Source organism: Cetorhinus maximus, chromosome 22, assembly GCF_964194155.1.
Source record: "Cetorhinus maximus chromosome 22, sCetMax3.hap1.1, whole genome shotgun sequence".
Taxonomy (NCBI): domain Eukaryota; kingdom Metazoa; phylum Chordata; class Chondrichthyes; order Lamniformes; family Cetorhinidae; genus Cetorhinus; species Cetorhinus maximus.
In genome coordinates this window covers 77,052,622-77,065,520 of record NC_135900.1, presented here as the reverse complement: position 1 = coordinate 77,065,520, position 12,899 = coordinate 77,052,622, and the positions used below count along the sequence as shown (strand labels likewise).

Sequence of the window (12,899 nt, the reverse complement as noted above, 5' to 3'; positions counted from 1 at the left end):
AGGTATCGAGTATGGAGCCTACAGCCCAGGCTTGTCCTGGAGATCCATCTATGGTGTTCTAGCTGAAGGTTCATTGGATTAAAGCCTCCCGGGTGTCCCTGCCTCCCTGGAGAATGCCCGGGTCAGCGTCTACCCCCTCAGCATTTCCCTGTGCTCATCCTCGGACTCACTGCTGGACTCATCGTGTGCAGCCGCAGCCACTGCATCAACGTCTTCATCGTCCACTGTGTCCCCCCTTTCCAGCGCCAGATTGTGGAGAGTGCAGCTTGTAACCACTATCACCGAGACACGATCTGGGGGGTACTGGAGTGTGTCCACCTGAATGGTCCAGGCATCGGAAGCGCATCTTGAGAAGACCGATGGCTCTCTCCACCACAGCTCTTGTGGTGCCGTGGCTCCTATTGTAGCGCTGCTCAGCTTCTGTTCTTGGATGGTGGAGAGGCGTCATGAGCCACCTTCTGAGGGGATAGCCCTTGTCACCCAGCAGCCATCCATCCAGCCGGGCTGGAGCACTGAAGAGCCCCGGCACCTGGGAGTGTCTGAGGATGTAGGCGTTGTGGGAGCTGCCTGGGTACCTTGCACAGACTTGTAGAATCAGCATCCTGTGATCACACACTATCTGCACGTTCATGGAGTGGAAGCCCTTCCTGTTGATGAAGGCACCGGGCTCACCCGCTGGTGCCTTGATGTCCACATGTGTACAGTCTATAGCACCCTGGACACGAGGGAAGCCAGCAATGGCCACGAAGCCTCTGGCTCGCTGTGTCTGACTGGCCTGGTCCCAATGGAAGTGGATGAAGGTCAATGCCCATCTGAACAGAGTGTCTGTAACCTGCTTGACACAAGTGTGGACAGCTGATTGGGACACACTGCAAAGATCACCCAGCGAGCCCTGGAGGGAGCCAGAGGCATAGAGATTGAGGGCAACTGTGACCTTCAGATCCACTGGCATGGGGTGTCCACCCACACAGTTAGGGGAGATCTCAGGGCCCAATCATCTGACAGATAGAGTTGACTGTCTCCCTGGAGAGGCAGAGCCTCCTTCGGCACTGCACCTCAGACATATTGAGGTAGCTGCTTCGCCGCCTGTAAACCCTGGCAGCAGGATAGTGGCATCTTCTGTGGCCCCTTCCACCTTGGTCCACCCCTTGGCCCTGCGCCCCTTGTGCCTGCACCTGTCCTCCCAAAGGTGACTCACCTGGAGGCTGAATGTACACTCCTGGCCTCCTCCCCCTTCTGGCCCTCTCTTCCTCCTCAGAGGAGGTGCCTCCAGTGGACAGTTCAGCTCCCATTCCCAGGCTAAGGGGAGGCTTCCTGAAACCTGCAGGCCCAGTAAAGATTCCTCACTGCAGAGAGCTGCCCTGAAGGTTTGAGTCCAGTCCAAACAGCTGGTATACGTTTTGAAGTATTGCGGATCACACAGGCAAGTATCAGTAACTTTGAAAAATCAATATTTGACAGTGCACACCCGCGACCCCACTGAGCCCTCTTATCCTGCCCGCGGATGAGGTTTATACAAACACATACACACCTATACACACACACCTATACACACACACACCTATACACACACACACCTATACACACACACACCTATACACACACACCTATACACACACACACCTATACACACACACCTATACACACACACACCTATACACACACACCTATACACACACACACACCTATACACACACACCTACACACACACACACCTATACACACACACACCTATACACACATGCCTATACACACACACACCTATACACACACACCTATACCTATACACACACACCTATACATACACACACCTATACACACACACCTATACACACACACACCTATACACACACACACCTATACACACACCTATACACACACACCTATACACACACACACCTATACACACACACACCTATACACACACACCTATACACACACACACCTATACACACACACCTATACACACACACACCTATACACACACACACCTATACACACACACCTATACACACACACACCTATACACACACACACCTATACACACACACACCTATACACACACACCTATACACACACACACCTATACACACACACACCTATACACACACACCTATACACACACACACCTATACACACACACCTATACACACACACACCTATACACACACACCTATACACACACACACACCTATACACACACACACCTATACACACACACACCTATACACACACCTATACACACACACACCTATACACACACACACCTATACACACACACACCTATACACACACCTATACACACACACCTATACACACACACACCTATACACACACACACCTATACACACACACACCTATACACACACACACCTATACACACACACCTATACACATACACACCTATACACACACACACCTATACACACACACACCTATACACACACACACCTATACACACACACACACCTATACACACACACACCTATACACACACACACCTATACACACACACACACCTATACACACACACACCTATACACACACACACCTATACACACACACACCTATACACACACACCTATACACACACACACCTATACACACACACACCTATACACACACACACACCTATACACACACACACCTATACACACACACACCTATACACACACACACCTATACACACACACCTATACACACACACACCTATACACACACACACCTATACACACACACACCTATACACACACACACCTATACACACACACACCTATACACACACACACCTATACACACACACACCTATACACACACACCTATACACATGCACACCTATACACACACACACCTATACACACACACCTATACACACACACACCTATACACACACACACCTATACACACACACACCTATACACACACACACACCTATACACACACACCTATACACACACACACACCTATACACACACACCTATACACACACACACACCTATACACACACACACCTATACACACACACACACCTATACACACACACACCTATACACACACACACCTATACACACACACCTATACACACACACACCTATACACACACACACCTATACACACACACCTATACACACACACACCTATACACACACACCTATACACACACACACCTATACACACACACACCTATACACACACACCTATACACACACACACCTATACACACACACCTATACACACACACACCTATACACACACACCTATACACACACACACCTATACACACACACCTATACACACACACACCTATACATACACACTTATACACACACACACCTATACACACACACCTATACACACACACACCTATACACACACACCTATACACACACACACCTATACATACACACCTATACACACACACACCTATACACACACACACCTATACACACACACACCTATACACACACACACCTATACACACACACACCTATACACACACACCTATACACACACACACCTATACACACACACCTATACACACACACACACCTATACACACACACACCTATACACACACACACCTATACACACACACACCTATACACACACCTCTACACACACACAAACACATACACACACACCTATACACACACACACACCTATACACACACACACCTATACACACACACACCTATACACACACACACACCTATACACACACACACACACCTATACACACACCTATACACACACACACCTATACACACACACCTATACACACACACACACCTATACACACACACACACACCTATACACACACCTATACACACACACACCTATACACACACACCTATACACACACACACACACACCTATACACACACACACACACACACCTATACACACACACACCTATACACACACACCTATACACACACACACACACCTATACACACACACACACACCTATACACACACCTATACACACACACCTATACACACACACACCTATACACACACACACCTATACACACACACCTATACACACACACACCTATACACACACACCTACACACACACACGCCTATACACACACACCTATACACACACACACCTATACACACACGCCTATACACACACCTATACACACACACACCTATACACACACCTATACACACACACCTATATACACACACACCTATACACACACCTATACACACACCTATACACACACACACCTATACACACACACACACCTATACACACACACCTATACACCCACACCTACACACACACACACCTATACACACACACCTATACACACACACACACACCTATACACACACACACCTATAAACACACACACCTATACACACACCCACACCTATACACACACACCTATACACCCACACCTACACACACACACATCTATACACACATACACACCTATACACACACACACCTATACATACACATCTATACACACATACATAAACACACACACACCTATACACACACAAACACACACACACCTATACACACACACCTATACACACAGACCTATACACACACACACCTATACACACACACACCTATACACACACACAAATACACACATACCTATACTCACACACACCTATACACACACACACCTATACACACAAACACACCTATACACACACACCTATACACACACACACCTATACACACACACCTATACACACACACACCTATACACCCACACCTATACACACACCTATACACACACACCTATACACACACACAAACACACACACCTATACACACACCTATACACACATACAAACACACACACACCTATACACACACACACACCTATACACACACCTATACACATACACACCTATACACATACCTATACACACACAAACACACACACACACCTATACACACACACCTATACACACACACAAACACACACACCTATACACACATCTATACACACACACACCTATACACACACACACACCTATACATACACAACTATACACACACACCTATACACACAGACCTATACACACAGACCTATACACACACAGACCTATACACACACACACCTATACACACACACACCTATACACACACACACACACACACCTATACACACACACCTATACACCCACACCTACACACACACACACCTATACACACACACCTACACACACACACACCTATACACACACACACCTATAAACACACACACCTATACACACACCCACACCTATACACACACACACCTATACACCCACACCTATACACACACACATCTATACACACATACACACCTATACACACACACACCTATACATACACATCTATACACACATACATAAACACACACACACCTATACACACACAAACACACACACACCTATACACACACACCTATACACACAGACCTATACACACACCTATACACACAAACACACCTATACACACACACCTATACACACACACACCTATACACACACACCTATACACACACACACCTATACACCCACACCTATACACACACCTATACACACACACCTATAGACACACACACACCTATACACCCACACCTATACACACAACCACACCTACACACACACACATCTATACACCCACACCTATACACACACACCTATACACACACATCTATACACACATACACACCTATACACACACACCTATACACACACACCTATACATACACATCTATACACACATACACAAACACACACACACCTATACACACACAAACACACACGCACCTATACACCCACACCTATACACACACACAAACACACACACACACCTATACACACACACCTATATATACACACCTATACACAAACACACACACACACCTATACACACACATACAAACACATACACACCTATACACACACAGACAACCACATACACACCTATACACACACAGACAAACACATACACACCTATACACACACACAAACACACACACACCTATACACACATACAAACAGAAACACACCTATACACATACACAAACACAAACACACCTATACACACACACCTATACACATACACACAGACACACACACGCATGCACACACGTGTGCACACACACAAAACTAACTTTTGAAAATGAATTAATGTTGGTTAGTTGTTACCTGTGGCCTGCCCTCCAGTCTCAGCCTCCCCCTGTTCTGCACCACCATGTTCCATTGGCGACACTCACTATATTGCTGCTCTCCGCTCACATACCCCTCGTGAGACCCACCACATCAACACCCACATCACCGCGACATCAACCAGGAGTTTTCTGATTGGTTGAAAATGTTGAAGCAGCATTTTTGATTAACTGGCATCACCCATTCCCTGTGCTTGCTGAATGGACAAACTATATTTAAATGATAAAAATACTTTTAAATTAACTTTTTTGCATTCATATTACATGAGGACATAACTGCTAGAAATTTGGGCTTTGGGGGAGACATTGATGTGCTAAGCAATGGTGAAATTTACAATCTTTATAATCCATGTGGGACCTTCACATATCCAATTGACAAACGCCTGTATTATCAGTGAGCAGCTCAGATTGGAGCTCATGTCTGGTCGTTTTAAACCAGTGTTTTGAGGTAACTCGAATTGCTCCAGCGACAATCTCTCACACATCTACATTTCCATTACAGCGCTAATGGAATTGTGTTGCTAAACGCATCAATCCCTCAAGGTGTCCCAATCATTGCTGTTAAATGTGAAAATGGCTATTACATCTGTAATATCTGAAACTACCCCAATAGATACACTTGTGATTTTTCTTTTCTGCAGTCTAAGCCAATAGAACATTACCTGGACGTGCACTGTCATTTCAAAACATTTGCAACCCTAAAAATCAATTTCTTGGACTGTGAAGAATCTCGAATTGTAATTGGAAGCCATTGATTTTGTGGTTTCAAACACAAACAATTCTCTTCCTTACTCCTAGTAAAAATCCGGCTTTCTCCTTTTCATATTTATATTTTAACCTCACTAATACCTCATTGTGCCAGGGTTCCCAAACCCCTTTGTGATCACACGGAACAACAATTATTCTAGTACAAGTAATAAGTTAAAAAAAGACCCTGAAATATTTGTAAATTCCAAAGCACTTCCACCTGACACAATTGCTGGTGTGGAAATTGTGATAACAAAGAACCTTGAAACTAGGATATCCATGAAGAAGAATGTTACCCTACATCATCCACCTGCAAGCAGATATATACTGGTGGCTATGTACGCCACAAATTTTAATATAGTGGGTGAGCTAGATTATGGCAGAGTTTATTGCCATTTAATAGGAGCTCTCAGAATGCTGGCCTGAGGACATCCCCAGGAAATCCTGTTTGTTCTCCTGGAGGAGCCTCTCCACGAGAGTCGCCACTCTCTCCATGGAGGACGCATGGTGCTCGGACATGTGGCTCATTGCATCAGTGATGGTCCGTGTAGACTCCTCCACCACGGACACCAAGCCAGGCATAGGCTCATGTATCTCCCCCAGATGTTCCCCCACACCCGGCCACATTTTCTGGACCTGCTGCGTCGTGGACGACTCCAGAGACACATCATCAGGCACCGACTGAGCATGTGCCTGGTCCCCTGCAGTCCTCCGGCTGCTGGCACCATGGGCACTCTCTGTCTCTGCCAGCTACTCCAGCGACTGTGAAGTGCCCTCACCACTGTGCCCCGGGACACTAGCCGATGATCTAATTCCCACCGAGGTGCTAGTGTCTGTGCTGGTGCCTGCCTGGCAGAGATGGTGTGACACTGGTGAGACTTCAGGCCCCTCAGGTGTGAGAGGGGAGTCTCTGCTCCTCCTCCCGGCCCTGCTCCACTGATGCTGAAAGGAAGAACAAGGACATTGGATCAGTTAATGTGGAGACAATGTCAATGTGCATCCCTGTCCCCCGGATTGTTATGCGCTCATCCTTCCCTAAGCAATGGTCAAGCCATGTTGCAAACTTCAAGCACTGAACATTCAGCAGTTCTGTGGCTGTTGGGAGAAGAACACTGACCTCACTGCTGGGCATACATACCTGCCCGTGGCACCCCAGCCTCACTGACACTGGTGGACCTGGGCCCATGGCGCCTCTCCAAATCCAGGGCCTCCTGCTCGAAGCGACTAAGCATCACCACCTGGGCCGGCCCTCTGCCAGTCCTCACCCGCTCGGCGGCATTATGGGCATTCGCCTCCTGAAAATGAGAGAAGAGCATTGATTTGTGCAAATTGTACATGGACTCTCTTCACGCACGGCCCACCCCCACCAGAGTGGGACATATCAGGGCTCAGGTGCCTCCTCACCCCGCTGCTGCCGAACACTCACACAAAGGGTGCTAGGCCTGTACCCCCACCTGCCCCCCCCAACCCCCACCCCCCTCTTGGCCAAATGCTGCCTACGTCACATTAGGCACCACATGGTCTAACCTTCCATAGCAAGGAGGCGCAAGCACGTGGAGCGCAGAGGGCAGCAGATGGATCGGTGCCCCACCACCTTGAAGCTCCCCTCCCAGTCAGTCAGCACCCTGACTTTGACACATCCTGCAGTTCCAGCATGGCGCCCAGGTGCAGATCTTCCAGGTTGCCCCAAAACACTGGATCCAGGTGCACCGCACCACATCGCGGCAGCTCACCACCTCCGCCACCTCCTCCCAGGCAGGTTTGGTCATGTGGGGGGGGCCTCCTCCTCCCGTCCCTGGGAATGAGGACCTCCCGCTGTGCTGCCACCTCCTCGAGGAGGGCAGCAAGGCAATCGTCTCAGAAATGAGGGGCATGTTGCCCCCCTGCCCTACCCTCCTGCCTGACCTGCTCACCAGCAGCGCCCTGGGGAGGCCTTCCACTGGCCGGGATTCACAGCCTTGGAAAGGCTGCAGCAGCTTTTTAAACAGGCCGCCCAGGTCACCATTGGACCTGGTGGTCATTGCAGTCCCACTGCCGCCCGCCCACTCCCACTGCCCTCGGGAGCCGCAATTCATGTTGGACGGGCCAGAATTGGCCTAAAATGGTGGCGCGGACTCGATCACGGGTGGTGATTGGGTCCGCGCCCACCCAACCCCATACCCGCTCCCGCTCTGCCCCCCCGCCAGGCAGAAAGTTCTGCCCATGGTGTTTTGCTTCTCCAGTTTAAAATTCCTCTGTTCTCATTGGATTTTTCTAACTTTTCATCAAGTCCCTGAGGCCTGCAGACCAAGTGCCCCAGCCTTGTGGAGGTGGACACAGGTCTCGGGTCAGGAGAATTGACCAGGGTCCAACTGCAGCTCATCACTTTCCTTAGATTGGTAGCAGTGCTCACTCTGCGCAGAATCAGAATTCCCACAATAACCAGCTCTTCCCATCTTTTCCAGATATGAGCATGGAACGTGATGCTCTCCTGGACAAGGCCTATCCAGAGGTACAGGCTTTCTGTCAGAAATTGGGCCTGGTCTTTGAGGTGAGTCAGACCATCGGTCAGTTCAGGGGGCAATATATCACTGGAGCAGTACTCTCTGCACTGAAACTATGGTGGTAATTTAACTATTCCATGGCAGGGGTGTAGACAGAAAGGGACTGTGAGAGAGAGGGACTGTGACAAAGAGGCAGTGCAACAGGAAGTGTGACAGACAGGGAGTGTGACACAAGGAATGTGACACAGAGGTACTGTGACAGAGGGAGTGTGACAGAGAGGGAGTGTGACAGAGAGGGAGTGTGACAGAGAGGGAGTGTGACACAAGGAATGTGACACAGAGGTAGTGTGACAGAGGGGGATTGTGACAGAGGGGGAGTGTAACAGGAAGTATGACACAGAGGGAGGATGACAGAGAGGGAGTGTGACACAGAGGGAGTGTGACAGAGGGGGAGTGTGACAGGAAATATGACACAGAGGGAGGGTGACAGGGAGGGGGTGTGACAGAGAGGGAGTGTGACAGAGAGGGAGTGTGACAGAGAGGGGGTGTGACAGAGAGGGGGTGTGACAGTGAGGGAGTGTGACAGAGAGGTAGTGTGACAGAGGGGGAGTGTGACAGGGGCATTGTAACAGGAAATGTGACACAGAGGGAGTGTGACAGAGAGGCAGTGTGACAGTGAGGGAGTGTGACAGAGAGGGAGTGTGACAGAGGGGGAGTGTGACAGGAAATGTGACACAGAGGGAGGGTGACAGGGAGGGGGTGTGACAGTGAGGGAGTGTGACAGAGAGGGAGTGTGACAGAGAGGGAGTGTGACAGAGGGGGAGTGTGACAGGAAATGTGACACAGAGGGAGGGTGACAGGGAGGGGGTGTGACAGTGAGGGAGTGTGACAGAGAGGGAGTGTGACAGAGAGGGAGTGTGACAGAGAGGCAGTGTGACAGAGAGGGAGTGTGACAGAGAGGGAGTGTGACAGAGAGGCAGTGTGACACAGAGGGAGGGTGACAGGGAGGGAGTGTGACAGAGAGGGAGTGTGACAGAGAGGCAGTGTGACAGAGAGGGAGTGCGAGGTCAGTAAGGGGCGGGCGAGGAGACAGGCAACTACGCTGGAGTGAGATGGAGACTGAGTGAGCAGCGAATTAGGTTCACGTGGTAAGTTCTGGTAAGTCCTTTTCAGGCAATAGTTAGAGATGACCTTGGTTCAGGAGATCAGGATGTAGAATCGGTTTAGGTAGAGATGAAGAATACTAGGGGAAAGAAGTCACTTGCGCGAGTGGTCTACAGGCCCCCTAACAGTAACCACAATGTAGGACAAAGTATGCAAGAAGAAATATTGTGTGCTTGTGATAAAGGGACAGCAATAATCATGGGTGATTTTAATCTACACATTAACTGGAAAAATCAGATTGGCAGCAGTAGCCTGGATGAGGAGTTCATAGAATGTTTTTGAGATAGTTCCTTAGAGCAGCATGTTCTGGAACCAAGCAGAGAGCAGGTTATATTAGACTTGTTATTGTGTAATGTGACAGGATTAATTAATGACCTCAGAGTGAAGGCACCCCTAGGTAGCAGCGACCACAATATGATTGAATTTTACATCCAGTTTGAAAGGGAGAAGAGTGGGTTTAAGACTAGTATTTTAAACTTAAATGTGGGCAACTATGTGGGCATGAAAACTGAGTTAGATGAAGTGAACTGGGAAACTAGGCTAGAGGATAAATCAATAGAGAAGCAGTGGCAGACACTTAAGGGGATATTTCAAAATACTCAGAATAAGTATATTCTTACTATAAAGAAAAAAATCAAAGGGGAGGAACCACCACCTGTGGTTAATATAAGATGTTAAGGAAAGCATCAAACTTAAGGAAAAAGCATACAACTCTGCAAAGATGAGTGGCAGGTCAGGTGATTGGACAGAATATAAAGAATGGCAGAGAATGACTGAAAGGTTAATCAGGAGAAAGAAATTAGAGTCTGAGAGGAAGCTAGCTAGAAATGTAAAAATAGACAGCAAGAGTTTCTACAGGTATTTAAAAAGGAAAAGAGTAAATAAAGTGAGTGTTGGTCCTCTAGAGTGAGAATGGGGAGTTAATGAAAATCTGGCAGATGGTGTATAATGTGGGAAAATGTGAAGTTGTTCACTTTGGCAGGAAGAATAAAAAAACAGAGTATTACTTAAATGGAGGATGGCTGCAGAATTCCGAGGTGCAAATGGATCAAAATGTTCTAGTGCATGAGTCACAGAAAGTTAGTCTGCAGGTACTGCAAGTAAATAAGAAGCCTAATGGAATGTTATCCTTTACTGCGAGAGGAATTGGACATAAACTTTAAGGATTATGCTTCAGTTATACAGGGTATTGGTAAGAGAATATCTCGAATATTGTGAGCAGTTTTGGTCTCCTCATTTAAGGAAGGATGTAAATGCGTTGTTGGCAGTTCAGAGGAGGTTTACTAGATTGAAGAAGACAATGAGGAAGAAGAATCATACAGACTCGAAACGTTAACTCTGTTTCTCTCTCCACAGATGCTGTTAGACCTGCTGAGTTTTCCCAGCATTTTCTGTTTTTGTTTCAGATTTCCAGCACCCGCAGAATTTTGCTTTTACTAGATTGATACCTGGAATGAGTTGGTTGTCTTTTGAGGAAAGGTTAGACAGACTGAGCTTGTTTCAACTGGAGTTTAGAAGAGTGAGGGGTGATTTGATTGAAGTATTTAAGATCCTGAACGATATTGACAAGGTGGACTTGGAAAGGATGTTTCCTCTTGTGGGTGAGTCTAGAACTAGGGGGCACTGTTTTAAAATTAGGGGTCGCCCTTTTATGACAGAGATGAGGAGAATTTTTTCTCTGAGGGTTGTGCGACTTTGGAACTCTCGGCCTCAGAAGGTGGTGGAGGCGGGGCCATTGAATATTTTTAAGGCAGAGATAGATAGTTTCTTGTTAGGCAAGAGAATCAAAGGTTATCGGGATATATGGAAATGTGGAGTTCAAAACACAAACAGGGCCATGATCTTATTGAACCACGGAGCAGGCTCAAGGGGCCAAATGGCCTACTTCTGCTCCTGTTTCATATGTTTGTATGTGACAGAGAGGAAATGTGACATAGAGGGAGTGTGACAAGGAGGGAGTATAAGAGAGAGGCAATGTAAGAGAGAGGGAGTGTGACAGAGAGGAAGTGTGACAAAGAGGGAATGTGACAGAGAGGGAGTGTGACACAGAGGGAGTGTGACACAGAGGGAGTGTGACACAGAGGGAGTGTGACAAGGAGGGAGTGTAAGAGAGAGGCAACGTAAGAGAGAGGAAATGTGACAGAGAGGAAGTGTGACAAAGAGGGAATGTGACAGAGAGGGAGTGTGACACAGAGGGAGTGTGACACAGAGGGAGTGTGACACAGAGGGACTATGACAGGGAGGGATTGTAATGTGGAGGCAGTGTGACAGGGGGTGGGAGTATGGTGCGGAGCCAAGCAGAGGTGTGCCA

At 47.6% G+C, this 12,899-nt stretch overlaps 1 protein-coding gene across 1 annotated transcript in view; it reads left to right on the top strand.

The window, feature by feature from the left end:
- The first annotated feature begins 9,393 nt into the window (after positions 1-9,393).
- nwd1 (NACHT and WD repeat domain containing 1) overlaps positions 9,394-12,899 on the top strand; it is a 70,356-nt gene continuing 66,850 nt past the window's right edge. The window contains exon 1 of the mRNA XM_078567550.1: positions 9,394-9,471. Within this exon, the coding sequence (XP_078423676.1) occupies positions 9,394-9,471 (78 nt within the window). The remainder of the gene's footprint in view (positions 9,472-12,899) is intronic.